This window comes from Oncorhynchus masou, chromosome 6 (genome assembly GCF_036934945.1).
Source record: "Oncorhynchus masou masou isolate Uvic2021 chromosome 6, UVic_Omas_1.1, whole genome shotgun sequence".
NCBI classification, from domain to species: Eukaryota; Metazoa; Chordata; class Actinopteri; order Salmoniformes; family Salmonidae; genus Oncorhynchus; species Oncorhynchus masou.
The window spans coordinates 57775953-57801260 of NC_088217.1; the positions used below are offsets into that span (position 1 = coordinate 57775953).

At 40.7% G+C, this 25308-nt stretch overlaps 1 protein-coding gene and 1 long non-coding RNA gene across 2 annotated transcripts in view; one reads left to right on the top strand and one right to left on the bottom strand.

Annotated features, from left to right (window-relative positions):
• LOC135541166 (uncharacterized) overlaps window positions 1-25308 on the bottom strand; it is a 63702-nt gene that overhangs the window by 26117 nt on the left and 12277 nt on the right. Inside the window, exon 2 of the long non-coding RNA XR_010455929.1 lies at window positions 6648-6735. This is a non-coding gene — a long non-coding RNA (uncharacterized LOC135541166). The remainder of the gene's footprint in view (window positions 1-6647; window positions 6736-25308) is intronic.
• Window positions 12616-15239, top strand: LOC135542342 (cytochrome c oxidase subunit 6C-1-like). Its single transcript, XM_064969239.1, has 4 exons — window positions 12616-12854; window positions 14354-14468; window positions 14643-14774; window positions 15150-15239. The coding sequence occupies exons 2-3, from the start codon at window positions 14364-14366 to the stop codon at window positions 14766-14768; spliced, it is 231 nt and encodes a 76-aa protein (XP_064825311.1). The 5' UTR covers window positions 12616-12854; window positions 14354-14363; the 3' UTR covers window positions 14769-14774; window positions 15150-15239.

Below are 25308 nucleotides of genomic sequence, written 5' to 3' on the forward strand. Positions count from 1 at the left end.
TCATCCGTCCGCCATTGTGGGTTGAAAACAGCTTAGTAGTACGCAAATTAATTAGTTTATCAAATTCAGTTTCCTAGTTCTGAGGTTCTGCATAGACATGCCCATAGGACCTGCTTCTCAATATTGGTAATCCAATCAAAAGACGTGCACGCACTACGCCTGCTAGCTGGCTCCTGTGTAACACTGGAGCCAGCCAGCAGGCGTACAATAGCCAACTCTAAAGCTGATTGGTTGACACTAAATTTTCATTTCCATTCACTTTAAGCTACAAGCGCCCGCACTGTTGATTCTGAAGGCCTGAGGGCAGATCTTAGACCCCTGGCAACACATGATGACTGAATATGATTGGATGAAAGATCTAACATAAAGACCAGCCCTCCAAATCTCAACCTGGTGCTGAAAGCAGTGCAACCAAGAGGAAAGTTATGAAATGAAGAGTATAACTCTTACTCTGGGGAATAATTTAATACATATTTGTGGGAAAATATATTTAAAAAAATATATATTCTGATGATGTTTAGGCCAGCAGAGAAGGCCTTGCTGGCCCTGACGGCCCACCACTGCGCGGTAACACGTAGATGTAAGATTGTTCATAATAAACTTACAAGCAAACTGACAGATGACGGGTCAGTGACACGTTACACAACGTAAACACTACATCTACATGACGTGTCACGTGAAGTGAACACGTCGGCAGTTTGACGCCATAGAAAAAAACTTGTCTCCATTGACAGTCCATGTTAATTCATGGCGGTATTTTATGGCGCTAGGAAGACGTTAAGTGACTTCATGAGAGTAGCTTCACACGGCTTAATTACGGCCCTTATCACCCCCCATACAAACTGACACATGACGTGACGTGTCAGTTTCACCTGTACACGAGGTGAACACTATGTCTGTCTACACGACGTGTACGTGTCACATTACATTAACATGAGGTAAATGTGTCGGCAGTTTGAGGATGCCTTAGCCTGTTATGGCTGCTGTCCCTGTACAGGGATCAACATCAGGGGAAATTTCAGTCACAACTAAAAATACAATTTCGTAACATTAAACATTCTTGAAAATGCAAGTGTCTTACACCCTTCAAAAGATTAGAATCTTGGTAATCAAACTACGTTTTCCAATTTAAAATAGCTATTACAGAGAACAAATCCCATGCTTTTGTTTGAGAAGAGCAATCAAGAACAGAAACATTTTCTGCCATGACAGGTTTTACACATTTACATCTGAAGGTAAAATTATGACTTACATTCTGATATCTTGCTCTTATTTCTCTTCCTGAGTATCCCATTGATCAAACGAAGTTCCGTTTTCTTTGATAAAATCCATTTTTATAGCCTAAATCTAAACATTTTGTAAACTATTTGTGCCGTGAATTGCATCTCTATAATTTTTTTACGGAGCATTCGGCGTGATTCGCCCCTGTAAACAATCGTTTACATAGTCATGGTGGGTGTCAGTGCATTCCTATGGATGTTTGAAACACAGTCAAACATCGTTGTTTTTTTTGCGGGGAGAATTGACCTAAGTGAGCTGATTTGAAGACAAGGATAAATGACTACCTGACGCACCAATAATTTTAGTGAAGCTTCATTGATTGACTATAGTTCTGCCCAATGACCACTGATCTTCTTGAAATCTAGCTGGGTAGATAGCCAATGAGCTGAGGTAAACGCCAGTATGTAATGGTTTGGGGTTTTCGCCTTGACGATCAGAGGGGTTGCTGTAAAGTCTTTTTACGTGCAGCTGTATTTCGGAAAGTTGTAGTTTCAACGATTTAATTGAAGATATCCTGGCGAATACTTCATGTAAAGCGAAGTCAAACTCTAAAGTAAAAGTGAAAGTGAGACAGATTTTTTGTTTGAGGAATCTTGGAGTGTTATCATTCAAACGAACTGAGGAGCTGTTTCTGCAAGGACAGGACGTACTTCTGGACGGCTAAGTGCTAATGCCGTTTTATGAAATATAAAAATATATATATATTATATATATTTAAAAAAAAATATATATATACATATATATATTTTTTTTTTGCAATGAAATGTGTAATTTGTTTTTGTGTGTTGGTTTGTTTGGGTATATATATATAAATATATATACACATACACAACAATGGCCGGAGTTGAATGGAACACCTTAGTGACTGTGCCCTCTGCTCTATACAATCAATACATATGTTTATCTTATGTCATGATAAAAGGCTCATACAATACAATTTTTTTTAAATATTTTCTTTCACAGTGATAGCAACTCAGACTGGGAGGCCCCGGTGCCAAGCTGCCCGCTCTACCTGTGCCCCCAGTGGTGTTCATATGCCACAGTTCATTACACGATGTGTACGTGTCACATTACATTAACATGAGGTAAATGTGTCGGCAGTTTGAGGATGCCTTAGAAAAAAACTTGTCTCCATTCATAGTCCATGTTCATTTATGGCGGTATTTTATGGTCCTAGGCGGTGCTTAATTTGAAAACTGGGAGGTGCTGGAACAAAAAGTGAGCGCAAGAGGGGGGAGACCTGGGGTGCTCTGAGGTACCAGACTGCACGAGAAAAACTTAAAAAACGTTATAATAACAAAACATTGCATGCATATCATCACATTGATATAGTGGCATAGAGCAGTAGAGTAGAGGCATTACAGAATTTGCACACATGGGGAAAGTTTTAGTGGCCTAGGTATGTGAAAATCTTTGCCTTTTATTAAACAAACTTTTTTCATGCAATTCTACGTCCTAAATAAAAACGACCTTGTCTTGAATTAGGTAGTTAAGCCTATGTGTGGAGACACATATTGCAGGCTACAATATGAGGAAATTATAGTCCTAAAAATGATATCCAGTTTCACTGACTCACCCAATAATGCGCAGCTTACTCGCTGGTGATGGCCGATGCACTCATGCCAAAAGCCTCTTTCTCTATTTTCAGCAAGAGAAATTTCCTTTCCAACCTGTGTTTACCTGTGACTGTATTTGAAATATTGAAAAATGGCCTGTTTTGTCTGCATGCTGTTTGTTCAATGACAGATTTTCTGCGCGTTCCCAACTGCAAGCTATGCCTTGTTTTTGGGCTACACTCCACAGCTAGGCTATTTGATCCTCTGGGGCAAAAATACAGGCTTTCTCATGGTGTAGTAGGCTATTCTGAGTTATTAAATGTATTTCTAAACAGACAGCAATAACTAACATTTTCTCCAAATGTATTTCAATTTATCAGGGGTGCTGCAGCTCCTCCAGAAACCTTTGCGCGGCTATGATTCTATAAGGAACTAAATTATGAAGTGCAATCCTAGGGAGATGTCTGTCAGAGCAGAGAGTGGGAGTGAATCTCATTCTAGTTCTGAGAGAGACAGGCACATTTTTCACACAACCAAGGCCACGCATTGGTCTCATACAGGTTACAATGTTGCTCAAACCAGAAATATCAGGCAAAGGCTGAAAATCTACTTTTTCACATTACATTTTTTGGATTAACATCTGGCCACTCTACCATAAAGGCCAGATCGGTGGAATGCTGCAGAGATGGGTGTCCTCCTGGAAGGTTCTCCAATCTCCACAGAGGAACACCGGAGCTGTGTCAAAGTGGCTATCAAGTTCTTGGTCACCTCCTTGACCAAGGCCCTTCTCCCCCGATTGCTCAGTTTCGCCGGGAGGCCAGCCTTAGGAAGAGTCTTGGTGGTTCCAAACTTCTTCCATTTAAGAATGATGCAGGCCACTGTGTTCTTGGTGACATTCAATGCTGCAGAAATGTTTTAATACCGTTCCCCAGATCTGTGCCTCAACACAATACGGACAATTCCTTCGACCTCATGGCTTGGGTTTTGTTCTGATATGCACTGTCAACTGTGGGACCTTATATAGACAGGTGTGTGACTTTCCACATAATTTCCAATCAATTGAATTTACCACTGGTGGACTCCAATCAAGTTGTAGAAACATCTCAAGGATGATCAATGGAAATAGGATGACCCTGAGCTCAACTTCGAGACTCATAGCAAAGTGTCTGAATGCTTAAGTAAATAAGGTAATTCTGTTTGAAATGTTTTAAACATTTGCAAAAATGTATAAAACACGGTTTTCGCTATGGCATTATGGGGTTTTGTGTGGAGATTGGGAAGGGAAAATAAATATTTAATTAATTTTAGAATAAGGCTGTAATGTAACAAAATGTGGTAAACATCAAGGGGTCTGAATACTTTCCAAATGCACTGTATGTTTTGTATGTAAATGTATCTACGTCTCTCTGGATCTATCCTCCCTTTCCTGTGTTCGGTCTTAACCTTTCTGCCTTCGTCTCTGTCTGGTGCAAGCTGCAGCAACCTTAATGACAAACTTCTCCATCTCACTATCTCAAGAATGTTTATAGGTCAGTTGTTTGACATACTAGTCTGGAAAATATTGTGTTGAAAGACATTGGTCCATAGATGCCATATATATATATATATATATATATATATATATATATATATATATATATATGCCATATATACAGTGGGGAGAACAAGTATTTGATACACTGCCGATTTTGTAGGTTTTCCTACTTACAAAGCATGCAGAGGTCTGTAATTTTTATCATAGGTACACTTCAACTGTGAGAGACGGAATCTTAAAAAAAAATCCAGAAAATCACATTGTATGATTTCTAAGTAATTAATTTGCAATTTATTGCATGACATAAGTATTTGATCACCTACCAACCAGTTACAATTCCATCTCTCACAGACCTGTTAGTTTTTCTTTAAGAATCCCTCCTGTTCTCCATTCATTACCTGTATTACCTGCACCTGTTTGAACTCGTTACCTGTATAAAAGATACCTGTCCACACACTCAAACAGACTCCAACCTCTCCACAATGGCCAAAACCAGAGAGCTGTGTAAGGACATCAGGGATAAAATTTTAGACCTGCACAAGGCTGGGATGGGCTACAGGACAATAGGCAAGCAGCTTGGTGAGAAGGCAACAACTGTTGGCGCAATTATTAGAAAATATAAGAAGTTCAAGATGACGGTCAATCACCCTCGGTCTGGGGCTCCATGCAAGATCTCACCTCATGGGGAATCAATGATCATGAGGAAGGTGAGGGATCAGCCCAGAACTACACGGCAGAACCTGGTCAATGACCTGAAGGGAGCTGGGACCACAGTCTCAAAGAAAACCATTAGTAACACACCACGTCGTCATGGATTAAAATCCTGCAGCGCACGTAAGGTCCCCCTTGCTCAAGCCAGCGCATGTCCAGGTCCGTCTGAAGTTTGCCAATGACCATCTGGATGATCCAGAGGAGGAATGGGAGAAGGTCATGTGGTCTGATGAGACAAAAATAGAGCTTTTTGGTCCAAACTCAACTCGCCGTGTTTGGAGGAAGAAGAAGGATGAGTACAACCCCAAGAACACCATCCCAACTGTGAAGCATGGAGGTGGAAACATCAGTCTTTGGGGATGCTTTTCTGCAAAGGGGACAGGACGACTGTACCGTATTGAGGGGAGGATGGATGGGGCCATGTATCGCGAGATCTTGGCCAACAACCTCCTTCCCTCAGTAAGAGCATTGAAGATGGGTCGTGGCTGGGTCTTCCAGCATGACAACGGTCTGAAACGCACAGCCAGGGAAACTAAGGAGTGGCTCCGTAAGAAGCATCTCAAGGTCCTGGAGTGACCTAGCCAGTCTCCAGACCTGAACCCAAAAGAAAATCTTTGGAGGGAGCTGAAAGTCCGTATTGCCCAGCGACAGCCCCGAAACCTGAAGGATCTGGAGAAGGTCTGTATGGAGGAGTGGGCCAAAATCCCTGCTGCAGTGTGTGCAAACCTGGTCAAGAACGACAGGAAACGTATGATCTCTGTAATTGCAAGCAAAGGTTTCTGTACCAAATATTAAGTTCTGCTTTTCTGATGTATCAAGTACTTATGTCATGCAATAAAATGCAAATGAATTACTTAATCATACAATGTGATTTTCTGGAGGTCAGTTATGGGCAACTGGCGGGCCACAAAGGCCTTGGCTCAATTTCCCTCTGAAAATAAAAATGTTCTATTTTCAGGCTAATAATAGCATTCTAATTCCTAATTCAATGGTCAATCTAAGGTCTCTCACACCAGTCTCGCTTATCGTGTGTCCCCTGCCCAGTATTCATGGATACAGCTCTCAGATGATAAACATATGTTCCGTGCAATTTTAAGATCATTTGGACTACATTGATGTTGACATTTTAAAATGGTTAGGTAAAGGACTTTGTTATGGTTTAGGGTAGGGATGTCCCAAGGATTCCAGTTAGCATTGCCCATAAACATTTAGGAGCAATTGATGCAAGGACTGGCCATCCATTATATACAAATTATAGTTTTAACCATGTTTTGAGGCTATACAGTCTTTTTTCAGTTAAAAAGGCCTATGATTGGTTCTGATGGGAAGAACAGTTACACTAAGCTCAACAAGCATTTATATATTATTTTCTTCAAGAATCAATGGGTATACAGTGCCCAGATCAGGCTCAGGGCGACTGCCTTCAGATTCACATTTTAAGTATTTGGCACACAGTGGTGGAAGGTACAGTATTGCATTTAAAAAAAATGGTAAACCAGAATGGATGGACTGCAATTGTTGTTCAACAAATAATATGTTATTATGAGTGAAAACTGTTGTCATACATATGTTTCAGGCTGTGAACAGTCGGAGTATTTGGCAAATGGTGGTGGAAGGTGGAGACTGTCCATCAGAGGGTGGAGAGAGAACCTGCTGGAAGGTATACAAACAAGAAGACATACAGTACATTTGAGCACATTGCTTTACATGGGGTTCAAGTGAAAGATGGGATCAAACACTAATCATTCAACCTCTGTTGAACATTATACTTAGTTTATTTTTTATAGATTTGCTTTTCAATGAAAGAAGACAGCAGCTGATTGACCCATTGACTGTACAGGGTCAACCATGAATAGTTTTGCAAAACGATTTATAGTTTTGTTGTCAACCACTAGCTAGGTCCAAATAATTCAGTTTGTGAACGTTACACAGAACCAGCGGGACCATATACAGTGGGGCAAAAAAGTATTTAGTCAGCCACCAATTGTGCAACTTCTCCCACTTAAAAAGATTAGAGAGGCCTGTAATTTTCATCAAAAGGTACACTTCAACTATGACAGATAAAATGAGAAGAAAAAAAATCCATAAAATCACATTGTAGGATTTTTAATTTATTTATTTGCAAATTATGGTGGAAAATAAGTATTTGGTCAATAACAAAAGTTTATCAATACTTTGTTATATACCCTTTGTTGGCAATGACAGAGGTCAAACGTTTTCTGTAAGTCTTCAAAAGGTTTTCACACACTGTTGCTGGTATTTTGGCCCATTCCTCCATGCAGATCTCCTCTAGAGCAGTGATGTTTTGGGGCTGTTGCTGGGCAACACGGACTTTCAACTCCCTCCAAAGATTTTCTATGGGGTTGAGATCTGGAGACTGGCTAGGCCACTCCAGGACCTTCAAATGCTTCTTACGAAGACACTCCTTCGTTGCCCGGGCGGTGTGTTTGGGATCATTGTCATGCTGAAAGACCCAGCCACGTTTCATCTTCAATGCCCTTGCAGATGGAAGGAGGTTTTCACTCAAAATCTCATGATACATGGCCCCATTCATTCTTTCCTTTACACGGATCAGTCGTCCTTGTCCCTTTGCAGAAAAACAGCCCCAAAGCATGATGTTTCCACCCCCATGCTTCACAGTAGGTATGGTGTTCTTTGGATGCAACTCAGCATTCTTTGTCCTCCAAACACGACGAGTTGAGTTTTTACCAAAAAGTTATATTTTGGTTTCATCTGACATTCTCCCAATCTTCTTCTGGATCATCCAAATGCTCTCTAGCAAGCTTCAGACGGGCCTGGACATGTACTGGCTTAAGCAGGAGGACACGTCTGGCACTGCAGGATTTGAGTACCTGGCGGCATAGTGTGTTACTGATGGTAGGCTTTGTTACTTTGGTCCCAGCTCTCTGCAGGTCATTCACTTGATCCCCCCCCGTGTGGTTCTGGGATTTTTGCTCACCGTTCTTGTGATCATTTTGACCCCACGGGGTGAGATCTTGCGTAGAGCCCCAGATCGAGGGAGATTATCAGTGGTCTTGTATGTCTTCCATTTCCTAATAATTGCTCCCACAGTTGATTTCTTCAAACCAAGCTGCTTACCTATTGCAGATTCAGTCTTCCCAGCCTGGTGCAGGTCTACAATTTTGTTTCTGGTGTCCTTTGACAGCTCTTTGGTCTTGGCCATAGTGGAGTTTGGAGTATGACTGTTTGAGGTTGTGGACAGGTGTTTTTTATACTGGTAACAAGTTCAAACAGGTGCCATTAATACAGGTAACGAGTGGAGGACAGAGGAGCCTCTTAAAGAAGAAGTTACAGGTCTGAGAGAGCCAGAAATCTTGCTTGTTTGTAGGTGACCAAATACTTATTTTCCACCATAATTTGCAAATAAATTCATTAAAAATCCTACAATGTGATTTTCTGGATTTTTTTTCTAATTTTGTCTGTCATAGTTGAAGTGTACATATGACTAAAATTACAGGCCTCTCTCATCTTTTTAAGTGGGAGAACTTGCACAATTGGTGGCTGACTAAATACTTTTTTGCCCCACTGTATATATATACAGTACCAGTAAAACGTTTGGACACATCTACTCATTCCAGGGTTTTCTTTTCTATTTTCTACATTGTAGAATAATAGTGAAGACATCAAAACTATGAAATAACACATATGGAATCATGTAGTAACCAATAAAGATGATTCAAAGTAGCCACCCTTTTCCTTGATGACAGCTTTGCACATTCTGCATTCTCTCAACCAGCTTCATGAGGTAGGCACCTGGAATGCATTTCAATTAAAAGTTAATTTGTGTAATTTCTTTCCTTCTTAATGCGTTTGAGCCAATCAGTTGTTGTGACAAGGTAGGGGTGGAAGATAGCCCTATTTGGTAAAAGACCAAGTCCATATTATGGCAAGAACAGCTCAAATAAGCAAAGAGAAATGACAGTCCATCATTACTTTAAGACATGAAGGTCAGTCAATGAGGAACATTTTAAGAACTTTGAAAGTTTCTTCAAGTGCAGTCACCAAAATCATCAAGCTCTATGATGAAACTGGCTCTCATGAGGACCACCACAGGAAAGGAAGAACCAGTTACTTATTTTGCAGAGGATAAGTTCATTAGAGTTACCAACCTCAGATTGCAGCCCAAATAAATGCTTTACAGAGTTCAAGTCCAAAAAATAAAACAAATATTTCACCTTTATTTAACCAGGTAGGCCAGTTGAGAACAAGATCTCATTAACAACTGCGACCTGGCCAAAACAAAGCAAAGCAGTGTGACAAAAACAACAGAGTTACACATGGTATAAGCAATCATACAGTCAATAACACAACAGAAACATCTGTATACAGTGTGCGCAAATCAAGTAAGGAGGTAAGGCAATAAATAGGCCAATAGTGGCGAAGTAATTACAATTTAGCAATTTACACTGGAGTGATATGTGCAGATGAGGATGTGCAAATACTGGTGTGCAAAACAGCAGAAAAACAAAAACAAATATGGGGATGAGGTAGGTAGTTGGTTGGTTGGATGGACTATTTACAGAGGGGCTGTGTACAGCAGAAGCGATAGGTAAACTGCTCTGACAGCTGATGCTTAAGTAGCAGACACATCTCAACATCACCTGTTCAGTGGCCTCCCGAGTGGCGCAGTGATCTAAGGCACTGCATCACAGTTGCTAGCTGTGCCACTAGAGATCCTGGTTTGAGTCCAGGCTCTGTCGCAGCCGGCCACGACTGGGAGACCCAGCGTTGACCGGGTTAGGGGAGGGTTTGGTCGGCAGGGATGTCCTTGTCCTAATGCGCTCTAGTGACTCCTGTGGTGGGCCAGGCGCATGGATGATGACACGGTTGCCAGGTGTACTGTGTATCCTCCGACACATTGGTGTGGCTGACTTCCGGGTTAGGTGGGGATTGTGTCAAGAAGCAGTGTGGCTTGGTTGGGTTGTATTTTGCATGGCTCTCGACCTTTGCCATTTTCTTTAACCTGTCTAGGACCGCTAGCGGAACCCACCGCAGCAGCGAGTGAAAGTGCAGGGCGCCAAATTCAAAACAACAAAAATCTCATAATTAAAATTCCTCAAGCATACAAGTATTTTACACCATTTTAAAGATACAATTCTCGCTAATCCAGCCACAGTGTCTGATTTCAAAAAGGATTTACAGCGAAAGCACCATAAACGATTATGTTAGGTCACCACCAAGCCACAGAAAAATACAGCGATTTTTCCTACCAAAGAGGGGAGTCACAAAAACCAGAAATAGAGATACAATTAATCCCTAAGCTTTGATGATCTTCATCAGATGACACTAATAGGACTTCATGTTACACAATACATATATATTTTGTTTGATAAAGTTTATATTTATAAAAAAAAAATCAGAGTTTACATTGGTGCGTTACGTTCAGTAGTTCTAAAACATGTGGTGATTGTGCAGAGAGCCACATCAATTTACAAAAATACTCATAATAAAAATTGATAAAGATACGACTATTATACATGAAACTTTAGATAAACTTCTCCTTAATGCAACCACTGTGTCAGATTTCAAAAAAAGAAAGCCAACCATGCAATAATCTGAGTACAGCCTTAAGACAACAAAGCAACCAAAAAGATACCCGCCATATTGGGTAAGTCAACATTACTCAGAAATAGCATTTTAAATATTCACTTAACTTTGATGATCTTCATCAGAATGCACTCCCAGGAATCCCAGTTCCACCATAAATGTTTAATTTGTTCGATAATGTCCATCAGTTATGTTCAAATATCTTCTTTTATCAAAAGCACGTTCAGGTCGCGCCGAATGTCGGACCAAAAGTTCAAAAGGTTCTGTTACAGCTCGTAGAAACATGCCAAACTAAGTATGGAATCAATCTTTAGGATGTTTTTAACATAAAACTTCATTAATATTCCAACCGGACAATTCCTTTGTCTATACAAATGAAGTGGAACGTAGCTACCTTTCACGTGAACGCTCCAGACCGAGGCTGTGGCACTCTGCCAGACCACTCACTCAAAGAGCCCTTATGAGCCCCTCCTTTAGAGTAGAATCCTCAAAACAGGTTCAAAATACTGTTGACATCTAGTGGAAGCCATGGGAAGTGAAACATAACTAATATCACCCTGTATCTTCAATGGGGGCTGAGTTGAAAAAGTACAAACCTCAGATGGCTGGCATTTTATTTCTCAGGTTTTTGCCTGCCATATGAGTTCTGTTATACCCCCAGACATCATTCAAACAGTTTTAGAAACGTCAGAGTGTTTTCTATCCAATACTAATAATACTATGCATATATTAGCATCTGAGACAAAGTAGGAGGCAGTTCACTCTGGGCACGCTATTCATCCAAAAGTGAAAATGCTGCTCCCTATCCCAAAAAGGTTAAATCTGAAAACATTGCAAAGCCATGCCCATTTTCTGTTGAATTGCAGTATGGGCCCTAAAGGCATGGAAATAGGGTCCACTGCTTGTATATTTCGGGTTGCGCTTCAAAATCATTAAAGACACACCCTCCGCCACTTACCCTTATGCCCTTGGGGGAATCCCTGTCACCATCTTGGCCGTCGGTTCAAACGAATAGCCTAAAACAAGGGAAGTTTGCAATGTAAGGCCCTCAGCCCTCGTTTCTGATTGAGTTTGCGTGTACAATCATGTTCACTTCGGGGCCTGAAACGTCCCATAATTCATTCCTTCCTCCATTATTGATAGGCCTAAATTTTTAGAAGAAAAAAAAACATTATACCTCCTAGACCTATGCTGTAACAATGAGGAATTTATTATTGTTGGAACACAACACTAGGCTACGCTAGGCTGTAAATTGCAATGATGTAAAATTACATTAGGCCACTCATATGGTGTATTTTGTCAGGATGTATCAGCGAATAGACCTACTATAGAAAAATAGGCTATAGACTATGACACTGAGATGTGCTGTCTGTCGTGGATCATGTATCCCAAGTCATCTTATAATTAACGTAGCCACCAGCCATTATACCAGCCAGGTTTGGCCGATGGACTTACATTTTTAGAATTAGTGTGAGTTGGGTAAAAAAAAAAAAAATTCATTTATAGCATAAATTCTCTATGGTCCTTCTCCATCTAATAGCCTAATGGGACGAATTTTAGCATGCAAATGACCTAGCTAATTAGAGGTGAAATTATTATATTTATTAGTTTTTAGCTCTTCCATCACGTGCCAAATAAAAACCTCATATTTCCCTACTTCTGAAAAAGTTAATCGGGACAGATGCTTTAGTGGAACTCGCCCGAGTAACATTAGCCGGAACCCAGAGTAGTTTGATTCTACCGGAGTCGATGCTGAGTTCCCCTGAGTCTCAAACTGAATAGGCCCGAACCCACCGTGTTGACTGGGGTCAGATAGTCACACAGCTTTTACTTTGAAGACAGCTAGCACACACGCTTCCAGTTCGAGCCCCTCCTCTCTACGCCAACACCGTCTCTGTTCATTAATTCAATCTTGTGGACGAAATATGAATTAACGCATTCGAAAGGATTATCCGTCTTAGTTAAATTCGGATATTGCTTGAAAGAACCATACACGAATCGGTCGGGAACCCTGCACTTGAATTTGGCTATCTCTGATCATTTTTGTGCCCATGACATTTCCGTAGATGGACGTTTCGCGTGTCTTGGATTGGCCACTTTATTTACTCTGATTGTCCCTTCGCGAGACCAGTGGTATTCCTTCCGGAAGATCAACGCCTCAGTGTCGCGCTAACATATTTTGGTGAAGGTCGTGAGTTCTTCTTGTAAGTATTTAGTAAATGTGAACGCTAAATCGAATACTTTCCATTTAATCTGTACAGAAAATATGTAATTCAAGGTGTTGAAATGTTATGATTCTGTCCATTGCATAGTAATATTATAATTGTCGACATTGCCCTCTAGTTTGTTGCATCGTTTGCTAGCTAGCTACTTTAGCCTCGGACTGTCAACGTTCTATTTTCAATGCACTTTTCAGTGGTTGGTGTTGTAGATATTTATTTATTCTTCCGGTAAAACTATAGCTAGCAACCAAATTGCCGCAAACGTTTTATTTTTTTATTTTTTCCCCCCGAATATTGAAATACTGTTAAATTGCCATTGTGTTGATGCAAATAATCAGGTAGGCATAGGCTACTTTGTAGTTATATTAATTGCCTTCCATCTATCCGCAAAATATTAGGCTGTCATTAGCATCGCTAACTGCTACACGAAGTGTTAGACATAGTAGCCCTTCATCATCGCACACAGCAGGGCTCTACATTCAGGTACATTTGCCAGTGGCTCAAACCTACTGACCGAATGAGGAAAAAAATAATAATAACTGGGTCACGTCAAGATCTGACAGGAAAGCGAATGATACATGTTCCTGAAATGAACGTGATTCTCTTTCATGTGTGGGGTGAGCAAGTAGCCTATACAGTGTTTTATACAGACATTGGCAAGTCAAATATGTTTTTTCAAGCAATTAATTGTAATAATTTAAGGACCTAATTTACGTTTTATATTTAATTATTGTAACAGTCTACAGGGGAAAAAATCTCCCAAATATATATATATATATATGCAAAAAAAGTATGCATTTCCACTAAGAATAATGCCTTTTTTAAATGTTTTTTTTATAGGCCTACCGAATTACATTATTCATTGACATTCACATTATTTTAAAGTAATCAAATATGTCCACATTGCTTGACTAAATAGACAAAATGTTCCTGACACAAACACACGAATAAAGTCTGTCCATGTCTTGTCAGTCTTGCCGTTTGATATATTGAAGAGTTGTTGAGGGGTTACTGTATCATGTTTTAAAACGAGAAAGTGACCAAAAACCAGGTTCCCTTTGTAATGGAACGCTTTGTATTGAAAACATTTTGTTTTGCGCAGTAGAACTCCTAAATCGGCTACCATAACTTCAATGACTTTTCAAGGACCAAGGAGCCGAGGGGAAATGTCAGATTTTCAAGTTAAGCTGTGATGACTGAACTTTGCCCGCATATATTCAACCAAGTGTTTAAAAGTTAAAATACCTGGTTTGTATACCCAGTCATGCCTTAGCAGTTACTGGTAGAGCTATCATAACTTGGAACATCTTTCCAACCTCTAATGCTGTTGGTCTTTGCTCCAACAGCCAGCTGTTTGAGAGCTGCGTGCTTTCTGCCCGACATTATCTATAGCAGGAATGGGCAAATTTGAGGGTGGGGGCCACAAAAAATCTGAACTCGTGAGGGGCCGCTGTTGCTCATTTTTCTTCTCAACTTTCCAGGTACTCCACAATGTCTCTGGCTAAGCCTGCAATGCGAGGACTCCTCGGGAAGCGTCTGAGGTTCCACCTGCCCATCGCCTTCGCTCTATCAGTGGTGGCTGCAGCAGCTTTCAAGGTCAGCTGATGGATGCTAATAATTTGCCAATTTAAAAAAATAATAATAATAATCTTGAGGCTCTGGGTAGAGAAGTGTAAAACGAAAGAGTTAAAGTCCATCATGGAATTGATGTTACCACATTGAATGGATGTCTTCAGGAACAGGCATGATGTAAATACTTTGTCTTCTCAGTACGGCGTAACAGAACCAAGGAAACAGGCCTATGCCGATTTCTACAAACATTATGATGCCACAAAGGAGTTCAACAACATGAGGGAAGCTGGTATTTTTGAAAGTGTCAGGCCAACTGGTGAATAAATCCCTGTGAGTATTTTGCGACCAATTAGGCATAATTTATCTATTTATTAGGCTAGTGTTTTTCACTTCTTGTCCGGTAGGTCTTGGGTGTGTGCAGGCTTTTGTCCCAGCCAGCAGCGCACCTGGGTTGTGTTCTGTAGGCACCAGTCATTAGGTGTTTCAATGTGTAAGTGTGCAAGTATTTCAAAATGTTGTTGCCTATTGAACACACCTTTTGAATCATCTAAACAAGGTCTTCAGATGATTCGTTGGTGCTGGGTTAGGAGAACAAAGGCATACTGCGGTCCTCTTGGTGGATATCTTTGTAATCAATTGTCAAATTTTCATTGTTATAACTGCAGTACTGTGCAACATCTTATGCTGTCTCCCTTTGTATTACAGGTTGCATTCCTGGTCTGATGTTCCTGCTCTGTGATTAACTGATCGAACATTGCTGTTATGTTCTCATAAATAAACTTCTCTCTATGGGTTGCTCTGTCTCATCGTTTTGAATTATCACACAAATTGTGAAAGAAACAGTTTTGCTCAAGAAAGCAACATAGCTATCATTCTCAGATTACCAGTTGAAGTCAAATAAAATGTTATACAACTGGTGTAGGCCTTACAGTGAAATACTTACAAGTCCTGAACCAACAATGCGATTAAGAAAAATATCCAGCAGTAAAATAACAATAGCTTGGCTATATACAGGAGATACCAGTACAGTGTGGGGTGGACACCGGTTAATTGAGGTAATATGTACACGTAAAGTCAGTGCTTCCATAGCTACAGAATTGTTAATGGGATGTGATGCTCCATAACCGATGCAGCTTGGCTGATGGAAAGCCTTGCAAGGATTTTTTTCAAATAACCTGTTCTTGACGTTGCTTTCTTTTGTTCTGGATTCAGCAAAAAGTATATTTTTATAAATGTCTGTGTCCAGTTGCAGATGGTTCTCTAGCAAATATTCAGAAAGCTAAACCCACATTTTGCACCAAGTGATGAGTTCCTTCACCATTTTAGCTGCCAGATATCTTGCATTTCCCAACATCTTTGCAGGACTTAGTCATTTCTATGCAACACTGCGAAGTGTGGAAGTAGATGACAGCGCATCGCAGTCGACCAAAACCAAGATCTGCTCACTTGAGGCATTTCTCAATACAAAACGTGGATTTAATATCTTGATAAAAAGTCTCTGGTTTTTGGAGAACCACCTGCAATTGGACATGTTTTATAAGATTCTCTTTTGACTGAATCGAGAAAGAAAGTTTTACGAACTTGTTAGTAAAAAAATATTCCTTGCAAACTTTTCCATTAGCGAAAGAGTAACTGGTATGGAGCATTACATATCCCGTTAACAATTCTGTTGCTTTCTTGGGAGGGTTTCATTGCTAGTTTAGGTGTAAATTAAATTGCTACTACATCAGCTTATTGCTGGAACTGGGTGGAAGTATGGTACGGTAAAGATGGTGGAATCATGTTCTATCAGACGGGTGAAATTAAAGTAAACGGACGGTAGGCAATTAAGGTCACGTTATGAAAACTTAAGACACTGAAGCGGCCTTTCTGCTGACTGAAAAACACCAAAAGAAAGATGCCCAGGGACCCTGCTCATCTGCGTGAATGTGCCTTAGGCATGCTGCAAGGAGGTATGAGGACTGCAGATGTGGCCAGGGAATTAAGTTGTAATGTCCGTACTGTGAGATGCCTAAGACAGCGCTACAGGGAGACGGGACTAACTATATTTAGGACTAACATATTCCTTGCCACCCATTCTGAAACTAACTGGCGCCGAAGGGGCTGGCTGCCATTTTACAGGCTCCTAACCAACTGCTCAAACCTGTACCCCCGCACATTGACTTGGTAACAGTACCCCCTGTATTATAGCCTCATTATTGTTATTTTACTGTGTTACTTATTAATTTTTTTTTACTTTAGTTTATTTGGTAAATATTTTCTTAACTCTTTCTTGAACTGCATTGTTGGTTAAGGGCTTGTAAGTAAGCCCTTTTGTTCTGTTAGACAGGTAACTCTTTATCCACGATTTAGCACGGGGTCTAAATCCATTTCATATGTTTTTCCATCAGCAGGTTATGGTTGAAAATATCAAAAGCCACATTGAAGTCCAACAAAACAGCTCTCTGAATATTTTTATCATCTTTCTCTCAGCCAATCATCAGTCTTTTGTGTGAGTGCTGTGCTTGTTGAATGTCCTTCCCTATAAGTGTGCTGGAAGTCTGTTCTCAATTTGTTTACTGTAAAATAGCATTGTATCTGGTCAAACACATTTCTTCCAAAATTTTACTAAGTGTTGGTAACAGGCTGATTGGTTTGCTATTTGAGCCAGCAAAGGGGGCTTTACTACTCTTGGGTAGCAGAATTACTTTAGTTCCCCTCAAGGCCTGAGGGCGCACACTTTCTAGTAGGCTTAGATTGTAGTTAAGGCAAATAGGAGTGGCAATATTGTCCACTATTATCCTCAGTAATTTTCCATCCAAGTTGTCAGACCCCGGGTGCTTGTCATTGACGATAGACAAACATTTTTCACTTCTTCCACACTCTTTTCACAGAATTCAAAATTACAAAGTTTCTCTTTCATAATTTGATCAGTTATATTTGGGTGTGTAGTGTCAGCATTTGTTGCTGGTATGTCATGCCTAAGTTTGGTGATCTTGCAAATGGAAAAATAATTAAAGTAGTTGGCAATATAAGCGGGTTTTGTGATGAATCAGCCATCTGGTTCAATGAATGATGTAGCTGAGTTTGCCTTTTTGCCTGGCGTGGTGTGTTCCTTGTTCTTCATGATGCTCTCTGCGCTTTTAATGGACCTCTGAGACTATCACAGTGCAGGTGCATTTATACGGAGACTTGATTACACACAGGTGGATTGTATTTATCATCATTAGTCATTTAGGTCAACATTGGATCATTCAGAGATCCTCACTGAACTTCTGGAGAGAGTTTGCTGCACTGAAAGTAAAGGGGCTGAATAATTTTGCACGCCCAATTTTTCAGTTTTTGATTTGTTAAAAAAGTTTGAAATATCCAATAAATGTTGTTCCACATCATGATTGTGTCCCACTTGTTGTTGATTCTTCACAAAAAAATACAGTTTATCTTTATGTTAGAAGCCTGAAATGTGGCAAAAGGTCGCAAAGTTCAAGGGGGCCGAAATTCGCAAGGCACTGTATCTCCGTTTCAACTCTCCATTTGACGTGTTTTCAGGAGCCTCGGCCTCAGCCTCGCTGCTCCCAGCTCACATCGATGGCTTGCTGCTTCTGGCATTCACCTTAAATAAAGAACGGGTGCAAGCCCCTCTCAGGTCTCAGTCAGTGATGCGTCAATTAATTACTCTGATTAACAGGGAGAAGAGTTACCAGGGCAAAATATGTGTACACCTTATTTGTGGGATTGAAACCCGTACCAGGTGAATTAGGTTCTGGGGGCAGCTTCTAATAGATACATCGTCACCTCTGTGACATACCTTTCATCACCAAAGCCATGTTAGCATTTACTGCTCATGTTGCTGAACAATCCAACCCTTTTGTTAGTGCAAATTATATAAATGGGAAATTCACACTCAAAATTAAATTCATAAGCATTGACTGTAAAACCTCTGCTTTCTTCCTGGTCTGTCAGCATGCTCCTTTCTAGTGATCTTATTCCCTCTCCACTTGAAATGCTATGATAACAACAAAAACAGGAATAACAATATGCCTACTCAGTCAGTAACATAGCTAACTAATGAGTACATGTGCAAGCTTATTCTTTATTAGCTAAATTACACTGAAACAGCCTCTTTGCTACTTTTTCAGTTACCAATTCATCAATAAACAGTCAGGGGAATGGGACAACAGAAGGCTAAAGCATGGTGGTCTCGGCCAGAATGGAGCTATCAAGGGTAGAGGTCGACCGATTATGATTTTTCCATGCCGATACCGATTAATCGACCGATTTAAAAAGAATATAAAGTATTTGTAATAATGACAATTACAACAATACTGACTGAACACTTATTTTAACTTAATATAATACATAAATAAAATACATTTATCCTCAAATAAAATGAAACATGTTCAATTTGGTTTAAATAATGCAAAAACAAAGTGTTGGAGAAGAAAGTAAAAGTGCATTATGTGCCATGTAAAAAAGCTAACGTTTAAGTTCCTTACTTAGAATATGAGAACATATGAAAGCTGGTGGTTCCTTTTAACAGGAGTCTTCAATATTCCCAGGTAACAAGTTTTAGGTTGTAGTTATTATAGGACTATTTCTCTCTATACCATTTCTATTTCCTATACCTTTGAATATTGGATGTTCTTATAGGCACGTTAGTATTGCCAGTGTAACAGTATAGTTTCCGTCCCTCTCCTCGCCCCTACCTGGGCTCGAACCAGGAACACATCGACAACCGCTACCCTCAAAGCATTGTTACCCACCGCTCCACAAAAGCAGCGTCCTTTGCAGGGAAAGGGGAACAACTACTTCAAGGTCTCAGCGAGTGACGTCACCGATTGAAACTCTACCACCGCTCAGTTAGACTGCTCTATCAAATATCAAATCATATACTTAATTATAACATAATAACACACAGAAATATGAGCCTTAGGTCATTAATATGGTCGAATCCGGAAACTATCATCTCGAAATCAAGATGTTTATTCATTCAGTGAAATACGGAACCGTTCCGTATTTTATCTAACGGGTGGCATCCATAAGTCTAAATATTCCTGTTACATTGCACAAACTTCAATGTTAAGTCATAATTACGTAAAATTCTGGCAAATTAGGCGGCTCTAACGGTTGCATATACACTGACTGCGTGCAATGAACGCAAGAGAAGTGACACAAAATATGCAGGTTTAAAAATATATACTTCTGTGCATTGATTTTACGAAAGGCATTGATTTTTATGGTTAGGTACAGTCGTGCAACGATTGTGCTTTTTTCGCAAATGCGCTTTTGTTAAATCATCCCCCGTTTGGCGAAGTTGGCTTTCTTTGTTAGGAAGAAATAGTCTTCACAGAGTTCGCAACGAGCCAGGTTAGCAGGCAATATTAACTAAATATGCAGGTTTAAAAATATATCCTTGTGTATTGATTTTAAGAAAGGCATTGATGTGTATGGTTAGGTACACATTGGAGCAAGACAGTCCTTTTTCGTAAATACGCACCGCATCGATTATATGCAACGCAGGACACGCTTGATAAACTAGTAATATCATCAACCATGTGTAGTTAACTAGTGATTATGATTGATTGATTGTTTTTTCATAAGATAAGTTTAATGCTAGCTAGCAACTTACCTTGGCTTCTTACTGCATTCGCGTAACAGGCAGTCTCCTCGTGGAGTGCGATGTAATCAGGTGGTTAGAGCGTTGGACTAGTTAACTGTAAGGTTGCAAGATTGAATTCCCGAGCTGACAAGGTAAAAAATCAAGGTAAAAAGGCAGTTAACACACTGTTCCTAGGCCGTCATTGAAAATAAGAATGCGTTCTTAACTGACTTGCCTAGTTAAATAAAGGATAAATAAAGGTGTAAAAAAAAAGAAGGCCAAATCGGTGTCCAAAAATACCGATTTCCGATTGTTATGAAAACTTGAAATCGGCCCTAATTAATCGGCCATTCCGATTAGTTGGTCGACCTCTAATCAAGAGCAGCTGGTGGCCAGTCTAGATGACCCTGTCTAGCGTAGCTGTGATCAGAGGAAAATGGTGGGAAGTGGAATTTCATTTTTAAAATGTTTTTATTTAACTAGGCAAGTCAGTTAACCTCTAGCGTCAAGCAATCCCGTATCCGGGAACATAATCATAGCCTCAAGCTCATGAGCATAACGCAATGTTAACTATTCATGAAAATCGCAAATGAAATGAAATACATATATTGGCTCACAAGCTTAGCCTTTTGTTAACAACACTGTCATCTCAGATTTTCAAAATATGCTTTTCAACCATAGCTACACAAGCATTTGATAGCTAGTATTGATAGCTAGCATAGTATTAAGCCTAGCATTCAGCAGGCAACATTTTCACAAAAACAAGAAAAGCATTCAAATAAAATAATTTACCTTTGAAGAACTTCGGATGTTTTCAATGAGGAGACTCTCAGTTAGATAACAAATGTTCAGTTTTTCCAAAAATATTATTTGTGTAGGAGAAATCGCTCTGTTTTGTTCATCACGTTTGGCTAAGAAAAAACCCAGAAAATTCAGTCATTACAACGCCAAACTTTTTTCAAAATTAACTCCATAATATCGACAGAAACAAGGCAAACGTTGTTTAGAATCAATCCTCAAGGTGTTTTTCACATATCTATTCGATGATAAATCATTCGTGGCAGTTGCCTTTCTCCTCTGAACCCAATGGAAAAGTGGACGCAGCTGGAGATTGCGCAATAATTTTAACGGAGGACACCAAGCGGACACCTGGTAAATGTAGTCTCTTATGGTCAATCTTCCAATGATATGCCTACAAATATGTCACAATGCTGCAGACACCTTGGGGAAACGACAGAAAGTGTAGGCTCATTCCTGGCGCATTCACAGCCATATAAGGAGACATTGGAACACAGCGCATTCAAAATCTGGGGCATTTCCTGTATGAAATGTCATCTTGGTTTCGCCTGTAGCATTAGTTCTGTGGCACTCACTGACGTTTCCAAAACTGCAAAGATATTGTCTGAGTGTTTTCTTTCCAAAGCTGCCAATTATATGCATAGTCGAGCATCTTTTCGTGACAAAATATCTTGTTTAAAACGGGAACGTTTTTTTTATCCCAAAATTAAAAGAGCGCCCCCTATATCGAAGAAGTTAATAACAAATTATTATTTACAATGACAGCCTACCAAAAGGCCTCCTGTGGGGTCGGAGGCTGGGATTAAAAAAAATAAATTATATATATATATATATAAATATAGGGCAAAACACATCACGACAAGAGAGACAACACTACATAAAGAGAGACCTAAGACAACAACATAGCAAGGCAGCAGCACAACAGCACAAAACATGGTACAGACATTATTGGGCAAAGATAACAGCAAAGGGCAAGAAGGTGGAGACAACAATACATCACGCAAAGCAGCCACAAGCAAAAATTCAAGTAGGAAGCACCAGTGACTAGATGCTAAACTACAGGACAGTTTGACAATCACAGACTTGAACATGTTCTGGGATTCTTCCGTTTGCATTGAGGAGTACACCAAATCAGTCACTGGCTTTATCAATAAGTGCATCGAGGACGATGTCCCCACAGTGACTGTACGTACATTCCCCAACCAGAAGCCATGGATTACAGGCAACATTCGCACTGAGCGAAAGGGTAGAGCTGCGGGACTCTAACCCGGAAGCTTATAAGAAATCCTGTTATGCCCTCTGACGAACCATCAAAGAGGCAAAGCGCCAATTCAGAGCTAAGATTGAATCGTACTCCACCGGCTCCGACGCTCGTCTTATGTGGCAGGGCTTGCAAACTAATACAGACTACAAAGGGAAGCAAAGCATCGAGCTGCCCAGTGACACGAGCCTACCAGACAAGCTAAATCACTTCTATGCTCGCTTTGAGGCAAGCAACACTGAGGCATGCATGAGAGCATTTGCTGTCCTGGATGACTGTGTGATCGCGCTATCGATAGCCGACGTGAGTAAGATCTTTAAACAGGTCAACATTCACAAGGCCAGATGGAGTACCAGGACGTGCGCTCAAGGCATGTGCTGACAAACTGGCAGGTGTCTTCACTGACATTTTCAACATGTCCCTGATTGAGTCTTTAATACCAACATGTTTCATGCAGACCACCGTAGTCCCTGTGCCCAAGAACAGTAAGGCAACCTTCCTAAATGGCTACGTCCGTAGCCATGAAGTGCTTTGAAAGGCTGGTAATGGCTCACATCAACACCATTATCCCAGAAACCCTAGACCCACTCCAATGTGCATACTGCCCAAACAGATCCATAGATGATGCAATATCTATTCCACTCCACACTGCCCTTTGCCATCTGGACAAAAGGAACACCTATGTGAGAATGCTATTCATTGACTACAGCTCAGCATTCAACACCATAGTACCCTCTAAGTTCATCACTAAGCTAAGGATCCTGGGACTAAACACCTCCCTCTGCAACTGGACCGTGGAGTTCCTGACGGGCCGCCCTCAGGTGGTGAGCAACACATCTGCCATGCTGAACCTCAACACTGGAATCCCTCAGGGGTGCGTGCTCAGTCCCCTCCTGTACTCACCGTTCAGACACGACTCCAACACCATCATTAAGTTTGCAGATAACACAACAGTGGTAGGCCTGATCACTGAAAATGACGAGACAGCCAATAGGGAGGAGGTCAGAGACCTGACTGGGTGGTGTCATAATAACAACCTCTCTCTCAAAGTAACCAAGACTAAGGAGATGATTGTGGGCTACAGGAAAAGGAGGACCCCCATTCTCATCGACGGGGCTGTAGTGGAGCAAGTTGAGAGCTTCAAGTTCTTTGGTTTCCACATCACCAACAACCTAGAATGGTCCAAACACACCAAGACAGTCGTGAAGAGAGAACGACAAATCCTATTCCCCCTCAGGAAATCTAAAAAGATTTGGCTTTAGTCTAAATCAGCTGCAACATCGAGAGCATATTGACTGGTTGCATCACTGCCTGGTACGGCAACTGCTCAGCCTCCGACCGCAAGGCACTACAGAGGGTAGTGCGTACGGCCCAGTACATCACTTGGGCTAAGCTGCCTGCCATCCAGGACCAGGCGGTGTCAGAGGAAGGCCCTAAAAATGTTAAAAGACCTGTCGTGTCTTTGGCATCATTAAATTGAAGACTGTTATTTTATCAAATAAATTCTCTGTAATTATTAATATGTGATTAAACTAATCATGTGAATGTAAGTAACTAGGAAGTTGGGGCACCAAGAAAAATCTTCACATTACAAAGTTATAATTTTCTTAATTTAACTCTTTAGATATTTTAATATCTGATCAATTTGTCTTCTAATTAATTAATTATTGTTTACCTCACGTTAGTCTCATTCCAAACGTCGTAAATTGTTGGTTATCTGCATGAACCCAGCCTTTACTACAAATCATCCATACATTTAAAAAAAAAAAAATCTTTTTTTTTATTTATTTCACCTTTATTTAACCAGGTAGGCTAGTTGAGAACAAGTTCTCATTTACAACTGCGACCTGGCCAAGATAAAGCATAGCAGTGTGAACAGACAACACAGAGTTTCACATGGAGTAAACAATTAACAAGTCAATAACACAGTAGAAAAAAAGGGGAGTCTATATACAATGTGTGCAAAAGGCATGAGGAGGTAGGCGAATAATTACAATATTACAGATTAACACTGGATTGATAAATGATCATGTACAGGTAGAGATATTGGTGTGCAAAAGAGCAGAAAAGTAAATAAATAAAAACTGTGGGGATGAGGTAGGTGAAAATGGGTGGGCTATTTACCAATAGATTATGTACAGCTGCAGCGATCGGTTAGCTGCTCAGATAGCTGATGTTTGAAGTTGGTGAGGGAGATAAAGGTCTCCAACTTCAGCGATTTTTGCAATTCGTTCCAGTCACAGGCAGCAGAGTACTGGAACGAAAGGCGGCCGAATGAGGTGTTGGCTTTAGGGATGATCAGTGAGATACACCTGCTGGAGCGCGTGCTACGGATGGGTGTTGCCATCGTGACCAGTGAACTGAGATAAGGCGGAGCTTTACCTAGCATGGCCTTGTAGACGACCTGGAGCCAGTGGGTCTTGCGACGAATATGTAGCGAGGGCCAGCCGACTAGAGCATACAAGTCGCAGTGGTGGGTAGTATAAGGTGCTTTAGTGACAAAACGGATGGCACTGTGATAAACTGCATCCAGTTTGCTGAGAAGAGTGTTGGAAGCAATTTTGTAGATGACATCGCCGAAGTCGATGATCGGTAGGATAGTCAGTTTTACTAGGGTAAGCTTGGCAGCGTGAGTGAAGGAGGCTTTGTTACGGAATAGAAAGCCGACTCTTGATTTGATTTTCGATTGGAGATGTTTGATATGGGTCTGGAAGGAGAGTTTGCAGTCTAGCCAGACACCTAGGTACTTATAGGTGTCCACATATTCAAGGTCGGAACCATCCAGTGTGGTGATGCTAGTCGGGCATGCGGGTGCAGGCAGCGATCGGTTGAAAAGCATGCATTTGGTTTTACTAGCGTTTAAGAGCAGTTGGAGGCCACGGAAGGAGTGTTGTATGGCATTGAAGCTCGTTTGGAGGTTAGATAGCACAGTGTCCAATGACGGGCCGAAAGTATATAGAATGGTGTCGTCTGCGTAGAGGTGGATCAGGGAATCGCCCGCAGCAAGAGCAACATCATTGATATATACAGAGAAAAGAGTCGGCCCGAGAATTGAACCCTGTGGCACCCCCATAGAGACTGCCAGAGGACCGGACAGCATGCCCTCCTATTTGACACACTGAACTCTGTCTGCAAAGTAATTGGTGAACCAGGCAAGGCAGTCATCCGAAAAACCGAGGCTACTGAGTCTGCCGATAAGAATATGGTGATTGACAGAGTCGAAAGCC

Coding starts and splice junctions, on each gene's coding strand:
- LOC135542342 (XM_064969239.1), top strand. CDS start 14,364: ATGTCTCTGGCTAAGCCTGCAATGCGAGGACTCCTCGGGAAGCGTCTG. Junction 14,469..14,642: donor TGGCTGCAGCAGCTTTCAAG/GTCAGCTGATGG, acceptor TTGTCTTCTCAG/TACGGCGTAACAGAACCAAG.